The sequence below is a fragment of the Sorex araneus genome, chromosome X (genome assembly GCF_027595985.1).
Source record: "Sorex araneus isolate mSorAra2 chromosome X, mSorAra2.pri, whole genome shotgun sequence".
Taxonomy (NCBI): Eukaryota; Metazoa; Chordata; class Mammalia; order Eulipotyphla; family Soricidae; genus Sorex; species Sorex araneus.
In genome coordinates, this window is record NC_073313.1 from 364,769,959 (window position 1) to 364,794,197 (window position 24,239).

General features: G+C 49.5%; 1 protein-coding gene across 1 annotated transcript in view; it reads right to left on the reverse strand.

Moving 5' to 3' along the window:
- The window catches only part of CAPN13 (calpain 13), a 53,102-nt gene extending 30,928 nt beyond the window's left edge, over nucleotides 1-22,174 (reverse strand). Inside the window, exons 1-3 of the mRNA XM_055121364.1 lie at nucleotides 21,989-22,174; nucleotides 10,553-10,622; nucleotides 5,814-5,929 (exon numbers count right to left, since the gene is read on the reverse strand). Coding sequence (XP_054977339.1) covers nucleotides 5,814-5,929; nucleotides 10,553-10,622; nucleotides 21,989-22,174 — 372 coding nt within the window. The remainder of the gene's footprint in view (nucleotides 1-5,813; nucleotides 5,930-10,552; nucleotides 10,623-21,988) is intronic.
- Nucleotides 22,175-24,239: the final 2,065 nt, after the last annotated feature.

Genomic DNA, 24,239 nt, shown 5'->3' on the forward strand with positions numbered 1-24,239 from the left:
GAGGATGCAAATGGCTTTCTTGGTTGCCAAGAATGAGGCCACTGGCCATAGACACGGCTCAGGAGTTAATGTGGTTCCCTTAGATGGAAGAGACTCTGGCTCAATCCCCCCAAACACCTCCAGTTGTGAGCTCTGAACACAGAGATAGTTGGAGTCCCTGAGCATTGCCGGGTGTGGCCCAAGCAGAAGACTCCCTCTCCAGAAGACTGAGACCTGTGTGTTCTGACATTCCTCATTGTGAGACAGCAAGTAATATCTGGGCAGTGCTAGTGTCCCCAAGAACTAGGCTGGGGCCTTTAACTAAATTCGTGTGTCTGAGAAAGGTCAGAGATACTGTGGGCAAAATACTGATTTTCTGAGCACTGGGACCTTCCTGAAAAACTGGATCTGAACTCTGAGATGTGCAAATGTTCATCTGCAGCAGGTTCTAAAGAACTGTGAGGTCTCTTTGCCAAGTAGAAGGCAGAGAAGGTACCACCTGGGCCTCGGGGAGTCCCAACCACTTGCTATCCTTGAGGGAAACCCAGACACAGTAGAAGCTCATGCTTTGCTGACCTCTCAGAGCACCCATGACACCTGGGCACTTGTTAGAAGACCCAGCATGCAAATATTGAACCTCAGGAGGAAAGAACAGGACAGAAGAGGTTCTCAACTATAAAAAGGAAAAGATCTGAGCAGAAAAAGGAAACAGGTCTTCAGAATGCAGAGTTGACTGAATTCCAGATTAGGTCAAATTTTGAAAGGCACATCTTTGGACCAATTTCAGAGAAATTTCCGAACACTCAGGAGAGAGCATCCTGTACACTTAAGAGTTTGTAAGGCCCTGTTTCTTACAAAGTCAAGAGATGAGTTTGGCAATACAGTTTTCCCTGGCAACTGTGAGAGATAATGGAATGCTGTTCACAGACTCTTGATGAAAAAGCCTTTGATCCGAGAATCCCACACCCCGCAAAAATATCATTCTTACATCAGAGCAAAGCAAACCACTCATGCGACCTGGGGAAACCATTCAACAAACAAAACAGAAGACCTAGAGGAAAAAACAAGTGTGAAAGATGCAATGGTGAACAAAGTTTTATATATCGTTTTTTACAAGGAACCATGAAAATGAAATTGATCATGAAAGAATGAAAGACACAATAGGAAAATGCCAGTAACCGGACACTGGCGTGGCACTGTGCCTATCATATAAAGTGGAATCAAGATAAACATTAAATATGACAAGGATAGATGTGATACAACAAATAGATCATAGTGCACTTTATTTCCACAACCAGATGGCAAGAACTAATGCCTTGGGCACCAAAGATCACAGCAGAAGTGTAAAGTCAAAACATCTGAAAAAGAAGACAGAATTTGTGGGAATAATTTCATTCACCTTTTCCAGAATTCAATAAGTAAAGCAGACGAAACAAAAAATAAGCTAAGTTAAAGAGGATCACTGCAGATAATGCAACCTGCAAGACAGATTTCATCTATAAAGAAAGTTTGATTCCATACAGAAAGCTCATTGTTTCTTAACAATGAGTGTTGGTGAGGATATGCAGAATATAGAACTTCCTCTCACTAATGGTAGGAATTAATGGTGGTGCAGCCAGTTTGGAAAAACGGCATGTTGGAATGAACCTCCTACCCCAAATTAAAAATAGAATTTCCATAAGATTCAGTAAACCTCCTCTGGGTATCCAAATGATATGATGTCACTAATTTGAAAAAAATGTATGCATTCCCAATGTTCATGGATGCACCTTTTGGAAAGAGTCAATCCGTGAAACCCAAGTGCCCCAGGATGGTGATGGGCTAAAGAAGTTGTGGCCTGTGTGTATGAGGACAACTGCTCCTCCCAGAGAAGGGACAGTCTTGTGACAACATTTGTGATAACACAGAGGGCCCTGGGGAGAAGTATGCAGAGCTAACTAAGTCAGGGGAAATATCAACACCAGATGAGTTTTCTCAGTTATGGACAATCAACAAAGCAAAGGAACAACTAAAACAAAACAAAAACAAACCTTTGGACTATGATAAAGACAAGGAGGGGGGTGTCCTGGGGGAAAAGGAGTTGGGGTGAGACCCCTGGTGTGGTGTGGGGTGACACACAAGCCCCACGAGGAGAAAATGACACTAAGACTGTTTTAGACCAAGATCACATCAGTCAAAAAGAAACTCAAGAATACTGCGTGTGCAGTTTCAAAATGGCACAGAGTCAAGTGCCCTGGGAAAAGTAAATGGGGATGAAAATGAACTGAAAGTAACTTATAGAAAACAAAGTCCCCAAAGAGAAAAATAATAGAATAATGACAATCAAAACGTGACTCCTTTCTGAGCAAGAGATTGACAGGAAGAAAAGCTGGTCTGAGAAAACAAAAAAGAAAAGAAGTATGGTGCTGCGACAGGAAGAACAGACTTAACCACAGATCAAAATCGTAGGCAAAATAAAATTCATTTTTCGGAAAATCATATAAGCAACATTTAAAAAAATTTATTAGTGAATCACCATGACATACAGTTACAAACTTATGAACTTTCATGTGTGCATTTGGTTTACATCCCTCCACCAATAAATTTGGAACTATAAAAGAAGCAGTTGGGGCCTGGGGGGCAAAATAAAAATTTTAAGGGAACTCTGGAGTCCAAGCAGATCCAAAGCTATTGGCATCACTGGTGAACTATAAGAAATTACATTTAAAAAGAAGGTAGGTCCAAGAGCTAACCACTGTCTGCTTCACTTTCACAGGGCAGATAATCAATGATCAACAGACAACATTGAAATGATTTCAGATCTAGGGGGCTGGAGCGATAGCACAGCGGGTAGGGCGTTTGCCTTGCACGTGGTCGACCCGAGTTCGATTCCCAGCATCCCATATGGTCCCCTGAGCACCGCCAGGAGTAATTCCTGAGTGCAGAGCCAGGAGTAACCTCTGTGCATCGCCAGGTGTGACCCAAAAAGCAAATAAATAAATAAATAAATGATTTCAGATCTAGGGGGTATGGTGCCACCAGCAGGTCAACCTATACCTGTGGGGCGAGTGCATCAGCAGCCTGACGGTGCCTTCAGGCTTCCTGATACCCCCAAATTGCTGCTGTGGCTATGGCCAGACCCCAACCACTTGGGACCAAGTTTATCAAGAAATTAAACAGCCAAAAGTTAGGTATGTGGGAGCCACACCCACAGACCGCCCTCTGCTCAGCTATACAAGCTCATTTATTGGCCTAATTTCAGAGACCCATAAATCTCGAAAGAGATCAAAAGCCACGGTCCGGGCTGGCGGGTGCGCCCTTCAGGGCATATGCCAGTAGTTTATTTCTCTGGAAAAGATGGAAACAAGGGCCATGATCCAGAGACACACAAAAGAATCTCCAAACCGAGCAGCTCGCTGCAGAGATGCCTCCAGACTTGAAGCCAGGCCGACTTCACCAGGTGCCTCAGATGGGGGGCAGGCGTCGCCCCCCATCTGCCCTCTAAAAACCCTGGCAGCTGCCAACTTCCAGAACCCAATAAGAAGTTCAGGTACACAGGTCCAGGGACAGCAAACGCCAGGCCTCAAGGGATACAAGGGATACGGGATGGACTGGTTCGTCTCTCCACCATTTCTGTCCCCATGGGACCCTGGAGGTCACACCCACAAACTGCCTCCAGCTGCAACTTAAGCTCCTTAACAGCCATAATTGAGACACATACAAAAGAATCTCCAAGCCCAGCAGCTCGCTGCAGAGATATCTCCAGACCCTAATTATCTAAAAGTTTAGAATTCCAGGAGCATGCAGCGGCTCTCACGGCCAAGGGACATCTTGTGCTATTCATAACAAGCAATGAAAAAGAGAGTACAGGGGAGATTGTCTGCCATAGAGGCAAGGGGAGAGGGGGGATGGGGGGATATTGGGGACATTGGGGGTGGAAGGTGTGCATGGGTGGAGGGTTGGATGTTCAATCATTGTACGACTGAAACTCAAACAGGAAAGCTTCGTAACTATCTCATGGTGATTCAATAAAAAATAAATCAATTAATTAAAAAAATGATTTCAGGCCAAATTGTTGAAAACTCATTGGGGTTAGCTTTAAAAGCTGGCATAACTCAAACAGGATAAAAATAGCATAAACAACTAGAACCAATTCTACATAGGACAGAGATGCAAAAATGATAATGAAATTTTTAACAAATTGAATTCAACAGTGCATTAAAAGCATAGCATACCATAAGGTGCTTTAAAAAAAAATCAGAAGAGCAGGATTTTGCTCTTGTGATTCTAATGCAGAATTATGAGGTGCTAAGTACTGTGACAAGGTAAAATAATGAAAAATTATTTTAGAAATCACTGTATCACGGTCATCTCCTTGTTTGTCGATTTACTCGAGCAGGCACCAGTAATGTCTCGATTCCGCTCAACCCTGAGATTTTAGCAGCCTCTCCTTACCCATCTTTCCCAAGGATTGAAGGCTCTTTTAGGGTGAGGGGAATGAGACCTATCGTTACTGTTTGTGGCATATCGAATACACCACGGGTAGCTTGCCAGGCTCTGCCCATGCTGGCGGGATACTCTAGGTAGCTTGCCGGGCTCTCCAAGAGGTATGTATATACTGTCATATGTTGATCAAGATTTGCTCGAGCAGGCCCAGTAACGTCTCCATTCATCCTAGCCCTGAGATTTTTAGCAGTCTCTCTTTACTCATCCTTCCCAATGGTGCCGCATTAAAGGCTCTTCAGGGTCAGGGGAATGAAATCCATCATTGTTAATTGTTATTTTAGAAATAACGGGGGCTGGAGCGATAGCACAGCGGGGAGGGCGTTTGCCTTGCACGCGGCCGACCCGGGTTCGATCCCCGGCATCCCATATGGTCTCCCAAGCACCGCCAGGAGTAATTCCTGAGTGAAGAGCCAGGAGTAACCCCTGAGCATCGCTGGGTGTGACCCAAAAAGGAAAAAAAAAAAAAGAAAGAACGAAAATATATATGGTTATTTAAAAAATGTACCAGTATTTTGATAACTTTGAAAACACCCAGAGTCTAATACAGAAAAAATATAGAACTTATCAGAAGTTTAGTAAGGTGGCTAGATATAGTTAAATAAACAATAAGACTTGGCCTTCTTTTCAGCATCAGCTTATTAAAATTAAGGGGGAAATCTTGTTCATTTTAGCAGCACAATCATAAAATATTGTAGAATTCCTACACCAAGCAGAGTGCAAAGTCAACATGAACATAGAGCTATAACATTTTATCAAAGGGGATAAAGCTAGTTCTGAGTAAGTGAGAATACATAGCACATTTCTGAAAAGGAATAATTAAAATAATAAAATCATAATTTGTTTCCAGTTCCAACAGAAATTTAATTCGGTTCCACTTCACAGCACTGTGGCTTTTCTTTTTAATTAGACATATGATTTTTAAATTCTGATAATAAAAAAAGTATGCAAGGATTAGCAAGATATTTTTGCAAAAAAAGTAATGAATTGGAAAGAGGACCTAAGCTATCAGATGCTGTAACGCCCCCTACAGATCCTACATGGAAATAATCAGGTCAGGCCCAGAAATGCCCAATAAAAACTCAAGGAGAGACTTGGTTACTGATCAGTCAGTCTTTCCCTCTGCTAATCGTTTCTGCTTTTTCTTTTATTTACACACACACAAAAATAAGATTTTCACTCTCACTTTCCCCCATGTTGTCAGAACACCAGCTCAAATTCCTTTTTGAAAAGCGTAAGAGTAAGTTAACATTGAATTAGCTCTTCCATCTCAGGCTTCCAGAGTGAGAGAATATTCCAGACCTTCCCCTTCCTGCGAACACAGAGGAGCCCGTGTCCCAACGTACACGTACCCGGAAACGGAAAATCCCTGCATACTGGTGGGAAAAGCTTTGCTCCATCAGGATCTTCTGCAGATACTCTGGGTTCTGTGTCAAGGAGCCGAGGGCGGCCAGGAACCAGCAGTCCCCTGTGAGAGGGAGGGCCACAAACCAGGAGAAATCAATACGCCAGAGCTGGAAATTCTACCCCATGCGTCCCACAGGCATTTGCCACTCAAGTCTGAATAACGCGATTTCCTTTGTCTTTGGAGAATTAGGGGACGAGTCACTGAAGCTGGTTTCAGGTGTGAGAGAGAAGGGGTGGTGATAATGATGTTTTTTTTTTTTTGCTTTTTTTGGGTCACGCCTGGCGATGCACAGGGGTTACTCCTGGCTCTGCACTCAGGAATTACCCCTGGCGGTGCTCAGGGGACCATATGGGATGCTGGGATTCGAACCCAGGTCGGCCGCGTGCAAGGCAAACGCCCTACCCGCTGTGCTATTGCCCCAGCCCCGGTGATAATGATGGTGGTGAGGGCAGCGGTGGTTGTGGTGGGTGGGTGCCATGCAGTGTTGCTTAGTAGCTTCGCTTTGGTGGAGAACTCATGGTTGTGAGCGTGCAGGTGATAGAACTGGTGGAGGTGGGGGTGGGTGGGTGATGGTGGTAAGGATGACAGTGGGATGGTAGTAACGCAACACCGATGCTCTGTGGTGAAGATAGGAGTGGCGGAGGGGATGGTGGCTATTGCTGTGCGGTGCTGAGAAAGATCAGAGATTCCCCAACAGAACTCTGACGGGCCCACTTGACTTCTGATCCCTGTTTTTGCCAGAGAAACTGAATGCTACTGCCACAGTGAATTTTACTGCCAGCATTGGTGCCATGGTTTTCACTCCACAGGGGAAAACAGATTTGTGGTTTTCTTGGCTAATGTTTCCCGAGCCACTACGCACACAGGGGTCTCTCCTCTTCCTTCTCCTTGGCGACCAGGAGCCTTGATGTCTCTGCCGGTGTCCTACTCTGAGCATGCTTCGCCCCTTTCCTCAGCCCCTGCCCTTCACCTTCAGGCAATCAATCATTGCCATGCCATCTTTGGCTGTATTCAATGTGGAGTACACAAGCCACGAAAAGGCCCTTTTCTCCTAGGGGAGGGCCCGCTTGGAAGGTTACTGGCTGGTAGACACGTTTGCTGAGACTGAAAACAAGCCACAGAGGTTTTTCTGTCCACTTGGCTCAAGAGACACAATCCTACCAGGTGAAGTCCAAGTGTGGACATGATTTGGGAACCCAAGATTTAAATCTGCTCTCAGAGGTGGTGCTATCATCTGATATTAAATTGTTCTATTCTATTCTATTACTATTTTGTCTTATCCAAGTTTTATCTGTCTCCATTCCCTGCCACCGGTCCTGCCCTGCTCGGCTTCTGGCCAGCAGTGTTCCTTGGCTGCAGGTGTTTCCAGGCTGACTTATCTTGTCCAGGCCAAATTCCTCACCTTTGAGCAACACTCAGCACTTGGCTTATCTAGTAGGTGGGAGGTGACCTATAGCCCTGATTTTATCACAACTCGTCACTTGCTGAAGGAAAAGCTTTTATCTTAGACTCTACCATTGCACATATCTGGAACTGGAATATATATATATATATATATATATATATATATATATATATATATATATATATTTAATTTTATTGAATCACCATGAGATGGTTACAAAGGAGCAAGAAATGTGAAGTGGAACAAGGAAAATCTCTTCAACAAGTGGTGCTGGGAAAACTGGATAGCTACCTGCAAAAAAATGAACTCTGACTTCTGTCTAATGCCAGGCACAAAAGCCAGATCAAAGTGGACTAAAGACCTCAATATCAGACATAAATCTATAAGGCACATAGAGGAAAATGTAGGCAGAACTCTCCATGACATTGAAGCTAAAAGCATCTTTAAGGACAAAACAGCACTGACCATGCAAGTGGAAGCAAACATAAACAAATGGGATTACATCAAACTAAGAAGCTACTGCACTTAAAAAAAAAAAAAAAAACAGTGACCAAAATACAGAAAGAGCCCACAGAATGGAAAAGAATGTTTACCCAATACCCATCTGATAAGGGATTAATATCCAGGATATATAAGACACTAGTAGAATTGTATCACTTGTATCACTTGTAGTCCCACTGATCTTCAATTTGCTCGAACGGGTGCCAGTAACGTCTCCATTTGTCTCTTTCACATGCTAGTGCAGCCCAATGATATCTGCTTGCTCCAGGAACAGGAAGAGCCTCAAATTGTTCATTCAGGGATTTGACGAAGAAATCTGACCAACTAGTTGGTGGGTGGCCACAAGGTCTTCTGACGTCCCGTGGAATCCAGTCAGTAACAGCTCTAGTCCAGCGGTCGTCTCTGAATTGAATTACATGACCGGCCCATCTGATTTTTGACATCTTCGCAAACGAGACAGCATCCTTGATTTTTGACCGTCGACGGAGGTCAGAACTCCGGATTCCTTCTATCACTTGAGTGAGACATGATATTCCCAGCATAGCTCTTTCGATTCCTCTTTGGGATACCCTAATAGCATTCTCATCCTGTTTGCGCAGGGCCCAGGTCTCTGAGACATATGTTAGTGCAGGAAGAACGGTGGAATCGAAAAGATGTGCCCAGAGTCTGAGGTTCTTCGTTCTCTTAACCACCTCTTCGATGCTCTTGAATGCATTCCACACTGCTCTCTTCCTCCTGCGAAGTTCTGGCACCAAGTCGTTCCTCATGTTGATTTCTCGACCCAGGTACACATAGCTGCTGCATTTGGAGATGTTTGTTTCATTGAGAGCAAATGGAGCTTCAGGGACCAGTTCGTTTTTCATGAACATCGTCTTGTTGAGATTCAGCTGCAGTCCGACCTTTCCACACTCGAGGTCGAAGTCGGCCAGCATTTGTGCCGCTTGGCTAATGTTTGGTGTTATGTGAACGATGTCATCAGGGAAGCAGAGGTGGTGTAATTGCCGACCGTCTATCTTCACTCCCATTCCTTCCCATTCCAGTCATCACATGATGTTCTCGAGGGTGGCACTGAAGAGTTTCGGTGAAAAGGTATCACCCTGCAGCACCCCTCTCTTTACATCAATGATCACTTCCTTGTAGAATGGTGAGATACTGGTGGTTAATCCACAACACAGCTCTCGGAGGATTTTGAGTTTGAAACTCAAAAACTGAGTTTGAACACCCTGTTTGGCTAGGGCTTCGATGACCGCTTCAGTCTCAACAGAATCGAAGGCCTTCTTTAAGTCAATGAATGTTAGACAGAGAGGCATCTTGAACTCTCAAGAAACTTCAATGAGTTTGGTCACTGTGTGGATATGGTCTATCGTGCTGAATTCCCTTCGGAACCTGGCTTGCTCTCATGGTTGTCCTTCACCTAGTGTTCTGCCTATTCTATTCAGGATGACACGAGTGAACAACTTGTAGACGACAGACAGCAGGCAGATTGGGCGATAGTTGCAGATGTTGTGGATGTCTCCCTTCTTGTACAACAGAATGGTCCTACTGGTTTTCCACTGAGATGGAACCTTTCATTCAGACAGGTAGCGTGTGAAGAGTTGGGCCAGTGTATTGATGAGTACTGGCAGTAGATTCTTCAGGTGTTCGGGTCTGACCTTGTCCGGACCAGGTGCCGTTCGAGTCTTTACCAACGAAATGGCGTGTCGGATTTCAGAAGGGAGAACGTTGGGAACGACATATCCATCCTGCGGAATTTGGTATGTGGGCAGGTGGACATGGTTGTCAAAGAGATCTAAGTAGAAGTCTTGAATAATTTTCTCCATTGCCTTTCTGGAGGATGTGATAGATCCATCGGGACATCGGAGGACAGTCATCTTGGTCTTGTAGTTGGCGAAGGACAGGCGAGCATTGCGAATACTTTCCCTGGCTTCTGCTACACTGGCCAACACTGCTGCTCTTGTCTCTTTGAAGTCTTCATTTATCTAGTAGAATTGTACAAGAAAAAAGCCTCCAACTCCATAAAGAAATGGGGAGAAGAAATGAACAGAAGTTTCCTCAAAAAAGAAATACAAATGGCCAAAAGGCACATGAAAAAATGCTCCAATAGCTAGTCATCTGGACCTGGAGTCTTTCAAGGCAAGAAGAAGTACCAAGTTCAGTATCTGCTTTGACGTGATAATAGCTCCAAAGGCACTTGCTTATCTTTCTGATCTCTCTCTTCCCTCTCCTCCAGCCACTGGTATTCCTCTCTGCTCTGCACTGTACCCTGAGCCCATTCCTCCATTTGTTCATCATTCCACATCCCCAGTCACTCTGTACACCCACCATGAGCTGGCTTAAAACTGATTGGACATATGCAGCTACCCAGAATGGTACCCCGGATGCCAGCCTCGCCAGCTCTGGAGCTGGGAAACTCTGCAGGTGGGGTGGTAGCGATGGTGATAGTGAGGGTGGTTATGGTGATGGCAGTGCTATTGCTGGTAGGGTGGAAATGATGGTGATAGTGACGGTGGTATTGGTGATGATGTAGGGATGGTACCGGCAGGTGATGATGGTGATAGTGACGGTGGTGTTTATGTTGGTGTCACTGGTTGGGAGGTGACCATGAGGCTTATGGTAATGTGGTGGTGATACTGGGTCTGGTGATGATGGTTGTACTGGTGGTAGTGGTGGCAATAATGGTAATTGGGAAGGTGTGTAGATAGCATCCTCCAATCTCCTCAGAGGCAGATTTTGGGGAGCCTGACCTATAGCCAAGAGGGGAGAGGTAGGGCTCTTACCTGCCATTCCTTGTTGGATGTCAAATCTGCTCACACCTTCCAGGATGAAGTGGGGTTTTTTTGCTAAGTCCTGGGAGACAGAGAGAGGGGGGGGAGAGAGACAGGGAGAGAGAAATATGGAATTATGGCTGGTACCTAAGACATTACACATCTTATCTTTTAGGAGTACCAGTTCACTTGTATATTGGTAACTATTTTTTAGAAGTTACATAACTATTTTTTTTAGAAGTAATATGGATGAACGTTGTATCTCCCTGGTGACCCCGGGATCCCTGAACATTACTTAGAAACCACCTTTTACCCCTCCCCCCAATTTAATTTTATTAAAGCACCATGAACCACAAAGTAATTCGTAGTTGGGTTTTTAACACCGTTCTATCACCAATCCCTCTACCAGTTTCAACTTCCCTCCACCGTGCTCCCAGCTCCCCTCTCCTGTCCTCCCCCCCAGCTCCACTCTGCGTGTTGACAGGCGCCTTTTAAGTTTGGTTGTTAAAGTTTGGGTCTCGAGATTTCAGTGCTGCTGACTCTGGTGTGGAGATTTAGCTCTGTCACTCTTGACACCACCGACGTACCTGCGTCCCTTTGGCCTCTGCTGCCACCCCTTCTCACCTGTCTCTTCGTCCCTTCCCCTTCACTCTGTAAATAGGTAACTTAAACGCCTGAGTTAGACTTGTTCACCGTGCTCTTTGGGTTTCCTGCTATTGTGAAGGCCAGTGTGAAAGAGGGTGTGTGTGACAGACTCGACGGTATGCCTGGGTGGGCAAACTCCATGGAGACAGAGAACCCGGAGAAGAGCTAAGGCCTGACTTCACACTCTCAGCCGGCAGTGCTTTAAGAGGAGAATATCCCCTGCTCGGGACGGGAGATGCGGGCTGAAAGTAGGCTATCGACCGAACATGAAGGCCACTCAATACCTCTGTTGCAAACCACAACACCCAAAAGGAGAGAGAGACCAAAAGGGAATGCCCTGCCACAGAGGCAGGGTGGGGTGGGGAGGATGGGGTGGGGGTGGTGGGAGGGATACTGGGATCTTTGGTGGTGGAGCATGGGCACTGGTGGAGGGGTGGGTACTCGATCATTGTATGATGGACACGTAAGCACGAAAGTTTGTAAGTCTGTAACTGTACCTCAGGGTGATTCATTAAAAAATTTTTAAAAAATAAATAAATTTTAAAAATAATTTAAAAAATAGAGGAGAATATCCATAAAGGAGCACACGTCTGGGAGCACCTGTGAAAACTCTCTGGGAAGCATCGAGCTGGAGGGCAGCTGAAGCATTCTCCCCGCTCCAGTGCAGCTCTGGTGCTTGGTAGGAGCCCTGGCTGGATTCTGAACCTGCACACACACACAGACACACACACACACACAGGTGCACACACACGTACACGCACACATATGCACACACATGCACACACATGCACGCACACACGCACACACATGTACACACATGCATGCACACACGCACACACATGTACACACGCACGCACGCACACACGCACGCACACACATGCACACACGCACACACACACACACGCATGCACCACACCTGCAGCCCCAAAGAGGGGTGACTACAAGGTTCTGCGGTGTCTGTGGAGAGTTTGGGGCTCTCAGCAGACTTGAGGGTTGTAAGAGCTACTTCAGGGATCCCTACGCACTGGGCAGGAACACCTGGCCCAGAGCCGGCTCCGCGCCTGCCCTCCCACCCCGCAGGGGTCAGCCTCACACCCTCAATCCGTAAGGGAAATCCGACGGATTGCCGCCATCTCTGTGGTGCTGTTGGGACCGGCCTCACGCCCTTCTGCTGTCCGAGCAGCCCCAGGGAGCGCGGTGGCCAGGTGAAACCAAAGCCCCGAGTGTCGGGGGAACCCCGAAACCTGACAGCCTTTCCCAAAGGGCAGTTTCCTGGGGTGATTCAGCAGGACAAACAGGTGTGCCTCTCTGCCAACGTGTGTGCCCGGCTCCCCGGTGAAGGGTCATCCCCTCCTTCTGCTCCCCTGAAGCTGACCTCCGATGGCCAGGAGGTGCCTGCCAGCCCCGAGTGTCCTGGGACAGGGGCTGAATCCCGGAGGCCCCACGCCACCCTCTGCTCTACCCATTGCGCAGAACTTGGCAGGGTCTCTCGAAATAAACTAGCCGGACAGAATTTTCTCTGTGGGTCGCAGGTCAGGGAAAGCACCTCTCTGGGGTTGTCTTTTGGGGCCCCTGAGCAGCTCTCAGAGACTCACCCGTCTCCTGGGGAAAGGAGGCGTCCAGCGAAGGCGGGGAAGGGCCACTGCAGTCTCCACATGGAGAAGCAAAGGAGAGGGAGCAGCCTGGGAGCGGGGCAAACGCAGGAACTAGGACCCCGTTTCCCCAGGCTCTTCCCCTGCCGGGGTCAGCCTGGGAGGGTGCAGCCAGACAGGCCCCTGCCTGCATTCATCTCCCCGACTCTCCCCAGCTTTCTCTTCCCTCAGGCCTGTTTCCCCGTGTGTCCAGGGGATGGTTCTTACCCAGGGGCAGCTGGGAAGGCTGGGCAGCCGTTCTGACAGGCATCTCCTCCTGACTGGCAGAGCCAGGATGCCTCCTTCGCACACAGGAGGCACAAGGGCAAGAGCAGTGCAGAGTTGGGCAGGGTGCATGCTCCATGAGCAGTGCTCCCCTTCCCTGCAGCTCTTGCAAAATTCAGAAGACCTACCCGCAGTCAAACCCTGAGCCTCCGAGGCTTTCGTTATTAAACCGGAGAGAGCCAAAGCATTAATTAGCCACTCAAGTCATGGATGCAAAGAGAGACAACAAGGGCCTTACCAATATACGAGGAAGGAAGTGATAAAGAAAACAATTAGCGCCGTCCGAAATAGAAGAACGCCAATACCAACAAGCTAATGCATCATTCTGTTTGGGAAAGGAAGCTTACACCGATCGAAACTTTGAAAAATATGGTAGAGAAAGCACATGGGCTTTAGCAATATAAAACACGGAATAAAAGTCTATGCTAATCAATTTTAAAATACTGATATTTTCTGAGAAAAAAAGAACCCAGACAAAGATGATTCACAATAGTAATAATAACCTAAAAGATCAATAACCTTGCAATATTATTTTAAATCATCAGATACAATCCCTCTAACATCTCAGCAAAATTTCTAAGAACACATAGTTTTCCTACCAAGTTCTCTCAAAGTTTAAGGAATGGATTAGGTCTTTGTTGCTACAGCCTTAGTGTTTAAAACAAAGAAGGAGAATCTGCCACCATTTATTTTAGGGAGCCAATATAGCTTGGACATCCAACCTGAGAAAGAGGACACACACACACACATTCACACACAAGCACGCATGCACATACACACATGTACGCATGCACATATATATGTGCACACACATACACATGCAACCACACCAGATTGCACTTGTGGAAATATTCTGAAATAAAAATACCCAGCAAAGGAACTAACAGAAAATAAAAATACTAGCCCACCATCAAGAAGGGCTCATCTTAGAAATGTAGTACATCAGGGTGGATATCGGGATAGTTAATAATATAGAATCACTGGCAGATGAGCCCCGGGAATGATTTACAGTCTTCCCATGAATGCTCTGAAGGCATTTGATTTATCAGCTTGCTCTGATTCACCCAAATAACAAGCATTAAAATGAAAAAGAAAACAAATTTAGCCAGCGAAGGACAAACCCCATATTTTAATGGCATTAAACTTGCATGGCAATTACTTTGAGACTTCCATCAATTGTATGGACAAGACCTGCGTCGTTGTAATCATTTATGTCTTCTATTCCCAGGCCTGTTCCTCCTCTCTCCCAGCCTTTTGAGATGCCCCAAGTGATCCTAAAACCCGCAAGGTAGAACGAGACAGAAAGGACACATAGAACAACTGTCGTCTACAGCTGTGGGACACCCAAGGGAATACTGGGGAGACCCCGGGCAGATGGACAAACTCTAGTACCCTATCGCCATGGACTCAGCTCCCCAGGGCAGGGAAGGCATCGCGATGAGGGTGGCTGTGGGCAGTCTCCACCCACCAAGAGAGACCCAGAGTTGCTCTGTAGATACTTTCGGGACACCCCCCCACCCACCCAAGTGCCGGAGTTCAGGGCTTACCTGGCCTAGCCAGGTGAGGGAACAGACTCAGAGGAGCTGAACTACTTGTTCCAGGCTCCCAGCAGACCAGAAGGTGGACAGCCTGGCCACGTGGCCATTCCTCTCCCCCACGTCCACTCGGTGGAGAGGAGCTGGTGGCCACAGCACCCCCAGGCCTCCCGACACTGGCTTGACTGTGCAGAGCACAAGGACAGCCGGGGGTCGAGAGAAGTGGGGGATGCCTTAGTGGGGGTCGAGTTGACTAGGTCCTGGGTGCCCTAATATTACATTTTATTTAGGTTTTGCTTTTTGTTGATGCACAGGGGTTACTCCTGGCTCTGCACTCAGGAATTACTCCTGGAAGTGCAGGGGGGACCGTATGGGGTGCTGGGGATTGATCACTCCAGCCCCAGTGCCCAAATATTAAACCAAAGTGATCTTGCAGCATGCGAGGGCGTATGCAGAGGAGGTTGCCATGTACCTCGGTAGTGAGGAGGTGCTTACTACCACCAAGGTGCTCAGGTCCAGGTGGTCCTATGAGGGTCTTTATCCCACAAACAGCAGAGGGAAGAGGAATCCTGCCTCCCTGCCTGACTGCGCGCTGAGACATCCGTGTGCCCCGTCCTCAGGCTGGGAGTCACACCTCCGGCTCCCCTGGTTCTGGGTGCTTTCGGCCCTCAGGGTCTCCAGCTTTCACACAGCAGTGTGGGCTTCTCTGCCACTGTATCACTGTCATCCTGTTGTTCATCAATTTGCTCAAGCGGGCACCAGTAACGTCTCCGTTGTGAGACTTGTTGTTATTGTTTTTGGCATATCGAATACGCCATGGGGAGCTTGCCAGGCTCTGCTGTGCGGGCGGGATACTCTCAGTAGCTTGCTGGGCTCTCCGAGAGGGACGGAGGAATCAAACCTGGGTCAGCCGCGTGCAAGGCAAACGCCCTACCCGCTGTGCTATCGCTCCAGGACTGGAGGAGACAGGATAGTGCAAGGAATTAGGTGGCTTACCTTGCACGCAGTGGACCCTCATTCAAACACCCTGGCACCACTTAAGTTCCCCTGAGTACTGCCAGAGGCCAGTCCTGAGCAGAGTCAGGCATCCCCCTAAGCACCACCAAGTGTGGCTCCAAAAATACAACAGAAAAAAAGATATTTAAAATACACTTAGAGTTGCACCAGAATAAAGTTTGACTATAGGGAAATGCCTTACCTGCTGTACCATCTCTCTGGCTCCTAAGTGTTTGGGGGCCACCCCCAGCCGTGCCCAGGGACTGCTACTGCCTCTGTGCCTATTCCTAGTGGTGTCTGGAGGCGGAGGGACGGGCAGAAGCAGGGCTGGGCATAAAACAGGGGTCAGCCTCATGCAAGGGGCCTCTCCACCTCTGTACTCACAAGAAGCAGCTCCCCGTCCCCAAACAGCCAGAGACGCCTTCACAGATCCGTGGCTCTCTAGAGGGAGAACCTTCACCCGCACGCAGGCCGCCAGCAAGAGTGAGATGAAGTCACCTCGGCAGCTTTGCTCTGGAGGGTGGGACCGTCTCTCGGCACCAAGATTGGGGCAAGTGCTGTGACAAGGGACATGGTTGCTGTTCGATTAGGCCTGCCAGAATTCAGGGCACGCAGAGCCCCTGGAATCTTGGGAAACAAGCGCTCTGAACCCAGCCCCGCTTCTGCAGCCTCCTTTGGTGCTCTTGGACGGCGGGTCCTGTGTTCTCCTCCCAGACGGCCTACGTGCTTTCCCAGAACACTTGCTGCTCTCGGCTTGCAGCGAAAAAGCTTCCTCTTGGCCTCTGGCACGGGGCTGTCAGCGGGCTGGAGTCTAGGCGGGCCAGGCCCGGGCCGTGCCCTGCTGTGTATGACTAGAGAATGTTGCTTTATTGGCATCAAAGGTGTTTGGCTTGGTGGCAATCGGTTGTCGGCCTGTGTCCCCTGGCGTGACCCACTGCCCTTGCTGCCCACACTCAAGGCGCCACTTCATTAACTCTGAAAACTCATTTTAGTCCCGAGGGTGCATCGTTTCCAGTGCTCAGTCTTTTCCAGTGCTCTGCTCTGGCGACTTGGAAGACGGAAGTCGTTGGTCCGACGGGCCAGGCTTCCTTGTGGCCTGCGCATGAGCTGGCGTCTGCTGTGGGGCCTGGTGCTCCGCGCCCGGTGCTCATTAGCACATTTGGGCTCACAGCACACTCTTCCCTGGGAAGAAATGTTTTCTCTTGGAGAAGAGGAGCGAAGATGACGATCCGGTCCCTCCGCCTGACAGACGTTGGTGATGGCTGGGAAGAGCAGCCCCCACCATTCCGCTGACCTGGATGGCTGTGGCATTTCAATGAAAATGAACTCAAATAAAGCGCCAGCACCTAGTCCTCACTCAGACCCGCCACCATGGACGAGCCTGACAGCCGCGGGTGATCAATGCCAACTCTATTATTATAAAGGCTGGAGCGAGCTGGCTGTGCAGAATATTCTACTGGGGGGCGGGGGAATGCACTGCACGAGGGAGTAATGTTAGCTATCCCCGGTGTCGGAGCATGTTCTGGCCAGCTTTGGGGGGAGGTCCTCTGGGAGGTGTGTGTGAAATCCATGCTTCGAATTCCAGATGATTTGGGGACTCACAGTCCTTTATCTTTTTTTTTTTTCTTTTTGGGTCACACCCAGCAATGCACAGGGGTCACTCCTGGCTCATGCACTCAGGAATCACCCCTGGCGGTGCTCAGGGGACCATATGGGATGCTGGGATTTGAACCCGGGTCGGCCGCGTGCAAGGCAAACACCCTACCCGCTGTGCTATCACTCCAGCCCCCCACAGTCCTTTATCTTAAAATATAAGCAGTATGTTCTTGCCTCAGTTCCCTCCGTGCTCTCTGGCCCAGTGTCCCCAGAATCTTCTCACCCCACGGTGTCAAGGGATCTAGGTCCCACGAAGTCCAGTCGACAAGCTTGAGACTGAGTGTTCTGCCGCTGGGCCTCGGTGGTCTGTCTCATGCTCTTGGGTTTCCCAGGTGGCTAGGGAAACCCACCGTGGAGAGAGGCTGGGGCCGGCCAGCCGCTGCAGGGTTGCATGGACGATGTGTCAGGCAGATTTACTTCCTCAAATCAGAGCTAGGCAGAAGGGATCCCCCGCATCCCATATGGTCCCCTGGGCCCCGGCATGAGTGACCCCTGAGCGCAGTCAGAAGTAAGCACTGAGCATGGCTGAATGTGCCCCCCCCCAAAAAAAAGATAGAAAGGAGATGAAGAAGAAAGATGCTTTCTGAACTCTTTGTCGGGCTCCAGTGTGCCCCCCAAATGGCCTCCTGTTCCCCACACCACCTAAGTGCCTCTGCAGAAACGAGCTGAGGGTGGAAGATGAGAGGATTGGCCTGTGAAAGCGAGGGAAGGGGCAGGGTCCTGGGTGAGCTACGCCGGGCCACCCCTCCCCAAGTGGTCAGGAAGAAAAGGGGCTTCAGTAGGTGTCTCAGTGTCCAGAGACTATTCTGGAAATTAGCCTCGCTGGTTCCTTCAAAAAGTCCTGCAAGGCGCAGAGACAATAGTCAGCCTTACAAAAGCAGGGCCTAGTCACACAAGAAAATGGATGGAAAGACAACGACTGGAGAGAGAGAGAGAGAGAGAGGGAGAGAGAGAGAGAGGGAGAGAGAGAGGGAGAGAGAGAGAGGGAGAGAGAGAGAGAGGGAGAGAGAGAGGGAGAGAGAGAGAGAGGGAGAGAGGAGAGAGAGGGAGAGAGAGAGGGAGAGAGAGAGGGAGAGAGGGAGAGAGAGAGGGAGAGAGAGAGGGAGAGAGTGAGAGGGAGAGAGAGGGAGAGAGAGGAAGAGGGAGAGGGAGAGAGAGAGGGAGAGAGAGGGAGAGGGAGAGAGAGGGAGAGAGAGGGAGAGGGAGAGAGAGAATGAGAGGGAGAGAGAGAGGGAGAGGGAGAGAGAGAATGAGAGGGAGAGAAAGAGGGAGAGGGAGAGAGAGAATGAGAGGGAGAGAGAGAGAGAGAGAGGGAGAGAGGGACAGAGAGATTGAGAGAGTTGGGTGTCCTGGTTCCAGCTGCAGAAGAAGGTTGGAGAGACCTATTGAGTACTTGAAACAGACAGAAGCCCCGAAGTGGGCGAGAGAGAGAGAGAGATGCAACAGCAGGTCATATCCTGGGGCTGTCACTTGAGGCAAGATCTCCAACATGGCTCCAATTCTCATCTGCAAAGCGGGGCTGATGCTGGTCTCCCCAGAGAGTTACTGGGGGAGGCTCATGGACTGAGGGCACTAAGCCAGGCCCGCGGGGCAGCCACACCAGCCAGTGCCAGAGGGTGCTGATGCCCCTTCCAAGGTGCGCGTGGGAACCATGGCTGCGCATCCTTCCTCCTCCTCCTCCTCCTCCTCCTCCTCCTCCACCTCCTCCTCCTCCTCCTCCTTTTCCTCCTCCTCCTCCTCTCTTCCTCCTCCTCCTCCTCCTCATCCTTTCTTCCTCCTTCTCCTCCTTTCTTCCTCCTCCTCCTCCTCCTTTTCCTCCTCCTCCTCCTCCTCTCTTCCTCCTCCTCCTCCTCCTTTCTTCCTCCTCCTCCTCCTCCTCCTCCTCCATGAAGATCCTCTATTGCACACATGGGATTCCATGCCTGGCAGTGGTGGAGAGTCATTCATTCCTCCATCCAACTGCTCACATGTGTGTTCACCCTATTTCTGACAGAGTCCTGTGGGCAGGCCACTCCACAGGGAGGCAAAGTGAGGCATATGAGGTCAGGATTCAAATCCAGCTCTCTCTCTCTCTCTCTCTCCCCCCCCCCCCCTCACTGTCTCCTCTGATCCAGTCAGTCACATGGCCTGACTGCATTGGCAAAGAACAAAGGAAACAAAATAAGAGAAGACATGACACAGAACATTCTAGAAAATTCTCTGTACAAAGCTTCCAGCTGTGATGAGGGACACGAAGACATAAGTGGGACATGGCTACAGGCCATGTAACAGAGGTGCAGGGAGGGGACTACAGTTCCCTGAAAGACTGGGAGTGAGGTTTCACAGGAGAGAAGAAAGAGGAACGAGCATAGCCTGTCCTGGCTGGCTCTATTTTAAGTTTCTGGCATGGTTCGGTGAAGATCTTACACTTCTGTTCAAATCTGTTTCTTCTTGCCCCCGAAAGACATCACAAGTTGAGATGTTGCTGGATTTAGATAATAAGAAACTCTCAACCCTTTCTAAATAGAAACGTTATAAATTCTTCCACACTATTAATATGGTCTCACATTTATGCTCAACACCTTGGAGGGAAACCCCCCCCCCAACCACCACCGCCACATTCTAAAAGAGTCTCAGCTTCTGAAAATAACGAAGGGAAGAAATAGACCCGTTCACGCTTCAGCGCTCAGAGCTCAGCCTCTGCCCTGCTCGCCTTAGGAGGCAGAGGTCAAGTGTCATTGCCGAGGAATTGTTGTCTTTGGCTGATAAGATAGAAATTGGCTAAAGTAGCTCCAATTTTTAAAGCAACATCCCACCGGCCCCCCTTCGTGACCCCCTACTTACGCTTGTCTTCTCCAAAGCTCCAAATCTATCCCAAATTGAGGTCAGAGCTAATGCTTCCAGGGTTCTATATCCTCATTGTTATCAGAAAACTACTTTTTCTATACGACTGGAGCCATAGCACAGCAGGTAGGGCGTTTGCCTTGCATGCAGCCGACCCAGGTTTGATTCCTTCATCCCTCTCAGAGAGCCTGGCAAGCTACTGAGAGCATTTTGCCTGCATGGCAGAGCCTGGCAAGCTACCCATGGCGTATTCGATATGCCAAAACCAGTAACCACAAGTCTCACAATGGAGACATTACTGGTGCCCGCTCGAGCAAATCGATGAACAACGGGACGACAGTGCTACAGTGCAGTGCTACTTTTTCTACACCCTCTCCTGGCTCCATGGATGGTACCCAGGGGTTCTTGGCATTGCTCTGCATCAGTGACCATCAGCTGATGTGATCACCAGCTGCCTTCTGGGCTTTATGCTGTCTTCTCTGGTTCAAGCCTCGGCTGGCCTTTCCGGGAGCACTGACAGCAGGACTAGGCACTGGGGTTCAAGTGGTTCCTCCAGATTAGGTCAGGGAAACCCCACGGGTTGATGGGGACTTTCAGTGGGTTGAAACTTTCACTAGGGACTTTGTGCCCCGAGGGTGAGACCTTTCTAGAAAGCCCACAGAACTTAGCTCACCGCAAGGCTGAGTTCCTGGCAACCTGAGGGGTCCCAGAGAACCAGGGGGTTCAGTGCCATTCTGCATCTTCTTAATTTGACAGCTGATGTCGAAATTCTGCTCTAGGTGGTCGTGTGTTTATATGGCTAAAAATGCAAATGTAGGGGGCAGGAGCAATAGCATAGTGGGTAGAGCGTTTGCCTGGTATGCGGCCGACCCAGGTTCGATTGCCAGCACCCCACATGGTCCCCCGAGCACCTCCAGGAGTAATTCCTGAGTGCGGAGCCAGGAGTGACCCCTGAGCAATGCTGGGTGTGACACAAAAAGCAAAAAAATATATGCAAATGTACATGAGGCCATTGTTTGTATTTATCCTAAGGTCTCCATGGTAGAAACCTTCCCATTGAGTCAATTCTAACAGGGAAGAGAAAACACTCAAGATGGTGCGACGGGCACAGAATAAACAGCATTAACAGACTCAGTGGTGGACAGAGTTTTGGGGGCAACCACGCTGAACTTCCTTTTTTAAAATTTTATTGAATCACCGTGAGATAGGTACAAGCTTTCATGTTTGGGTTACAATCACACAATTGTCAAACACCCATCCCTCCACCAGTGCACATTCCCCACCACCAATATCCCCGGTATACCCCCCTCCCTTTCCCACCCTCCCCCTGCCTCTATGGCAGACAATATTCCCCATACTCTCTCTCTTCTTTGGGGCATTGTGGCTTGCAACACAGACACTGAGAGGTCATCATGTTTGGTCCATTATCTACTTTCGGCATGCATCTCCCATCCCAACTGGTCCCTCCAGCCACCATTTTCTTAAGTGATCCCTTCTCTATTCCATCTGCCTTCTCCCCTCTGCTCATGAAGCAGGCTTCCAGCTATAGAACAATCCCCCTGGCCCTTGTATCTACTGTCCTTGAGCTTCATTGCTATGTGCCCCGTTTGAAGATAGGAACACTGAGGCATGTTAGCTACTGATGTGGTCAGTGCAATGACTGACGTAAAACACGGGGTCCTGCTTTCCTCTAGAGCAAATTGCCCCACTGAGGACACAGTCCTGTGAGCAGAAGGCCCAGATGGGTCCCCTTCTCCTTCCAGTCTGCCTGTGCCATCCCTGGAAGCCAGTTCTCAGGTTCCTGTCATGGGAGGCCCCGAGACCAAGAGCAACCAGGGCATGGATGGCCCCGGGTGGTACCTCCAGGGCTCACTTACATGGGGCCGCTTCCACTCCAGGCCGGAGAGGTTCTCTCTCATCAGCAGCTTCGGGCCTATGGAGGTCAGCGTGGGGGGGAAGGTGTCATCCTCGAAGAGCTGGCCTCTGCTAAGGCACCGATCCCTCAAGGAGTAGAAGTCCTGGCCGTTGTACTTGATGATGGGGTTGCTCTGGTTATATGCCATGACTCTCCTGAGAGAGGTTGGGGAAAGGCGGCCCCTGGGGAGAAGAAGAGATTCTTTTAGGGGCGAGCTGTCACCTTCTTTGCACCATGGGGGTGAGTCCCAGAAGGACACTCCGATGTGTCCCCCTACCCCATCCCCACCAGCTCAGTGTACATCCTGCTGAGAGAGCCAGTCGGCTGTTGAACGAGAAGGAACGAGATTAGAACGAAAGCATCTCATTCCCACAGTCCTTTGTAGCTGTCTGAATGTCTCAGAAACGCATGTGGGATCAGAGACCACGTGGGATCTGTACTATCAGGAGAAAAGTGCGGGCTCTATCCTTGAGCTGACCGCTTCCCTGTATACTGGCCAATCAGAGGTGAATCCAAGCTGATCTTTATCCCCTTGCGGCACATTATCAGGAGAAGAAAGAGAAACCGTCGCAACAGCTAGCTCTCACTCAACCGAAGCCAGCGGACAAAGTCCTGGGAATATAAAGAGGAGTTGCTGAGGATTGCCAAGGAGAGTTTGCTGAGCTCATCTCTGACTGCTGATAGCGTATATAGTTGGTTAGAAACGGGAGCAGAGAACCTCAGGTATCCTGCGAGCTTTCCTCCCCAAATATATCCATATTTTGGAGGAACCAATGGGGTGACTGGACCAGCCAGCCTTGTTCTCACTATGGTTACAGAACCTGCTCAGCCATCACTCCCAAGAGTTGATCTCTCTCAGCATCTGGAGTGGATACAGCCCTGCATCATTTAGACCCACTATCCGTGTCCACTATCGAAGCTCACCAGACATCTCTGAAACAAAGGGGCTTCTCCCTGGCGGGAAGCTTGACTTTTTCTTAGTACTGGACCCCGTGCTGCATGTTCCGGTGAATTAGTGGTTAACGGTGACAGCCTGGGAAGCTGTCATGTTCAAAGCCAGGGGCAGGGCACTTTGTAGCGGGAAGGGAAGATCCTCACCCAAACATCCCTCTTGGTTTGTGTGTTGGGTTTTTGCACCACACCCAGCGGTGTTCGGGGCCACACTCCAGACGCTGCACTCAGGGGGTCACTCCTGGAGGTGCTCGAAGGACCATATGGGGGAGCTGGACATCGAACCTGGTCAGCATCCTGCAAGGCCAGCGTCATCCCCAATAAACAGGCCTCTTTGAAGGTCAGGTCTTCACAACCAAAAGGTTGAATCAGACACTTGCATTATGACGAAAGGAAAAGGAAAGCTAAAGCAAATTGCTCATGGATCTGAAGAGATGGCGATACCTCTCCCGGGAACAGAGCCCAGAGCTGGGCTTGGGAGCAGGACGACTTGTGTTTGGAGGACTGATTGGTGGGTGGGCCCTATTCTCAAAAGTTCCCCTAGACCCCCTGGAGCAGCAGGGGCATAAGCCCCAGGAGTTGGGCTGCTAAACCTTCGAGGAACGGGGAGGCTGGGGCAAGGCGGGGCGGGGTGGGGGTGTAGACAGGAGCTGGGGACAAGGGTTGTAGGTAACAATGACTGGGAAGCAGCTTCGAAAACTGGATGATGACATGGTTTGCAGCCAGGAAGGGCCCAATCACGATCAGGTCAGGATGTGCTACTGGGAACAAATTAGAGGCACACCGAAGGGCTGGGGAGAGACCAGGCAGTGTAGGGGCGCATGTGTGCACCCCCCACCTCCCCACCCCCACTCATGTTAGAGCATCAACACTGAGCGTGGTAGAGGAGTCCTGTGGGGCAGGATCTGATGATGATGACATGATCGAATGGGAGAAGGCCGGGGAGGACAGGGAAGAGGCAGATCTCCGCCCCCCCCCCCCCCCGCCCCGAGCAAGCACAAGGGCCTCAAGTTTGCCTTCTGCGCTCACCATCTGCTGCCAGTTCTGCCGTGCTGAGTGAGTCACTGAGCCTGGAACCTGACTGGTTCATCTTGAGGAGTGATGTCACCTCGCCACACTTGCTGCAGTCCTAGGGATCTGACCTAACACACCGAGCAGAGTGGTTGGCCCTCAGTACCGGGGTTCTAATTATCCCAAAGAGATAACGGGGAAAGCCAGGGGTGCATGTCCAGGCAGTCCTAGCTTCTCTGAAACACGCCTCA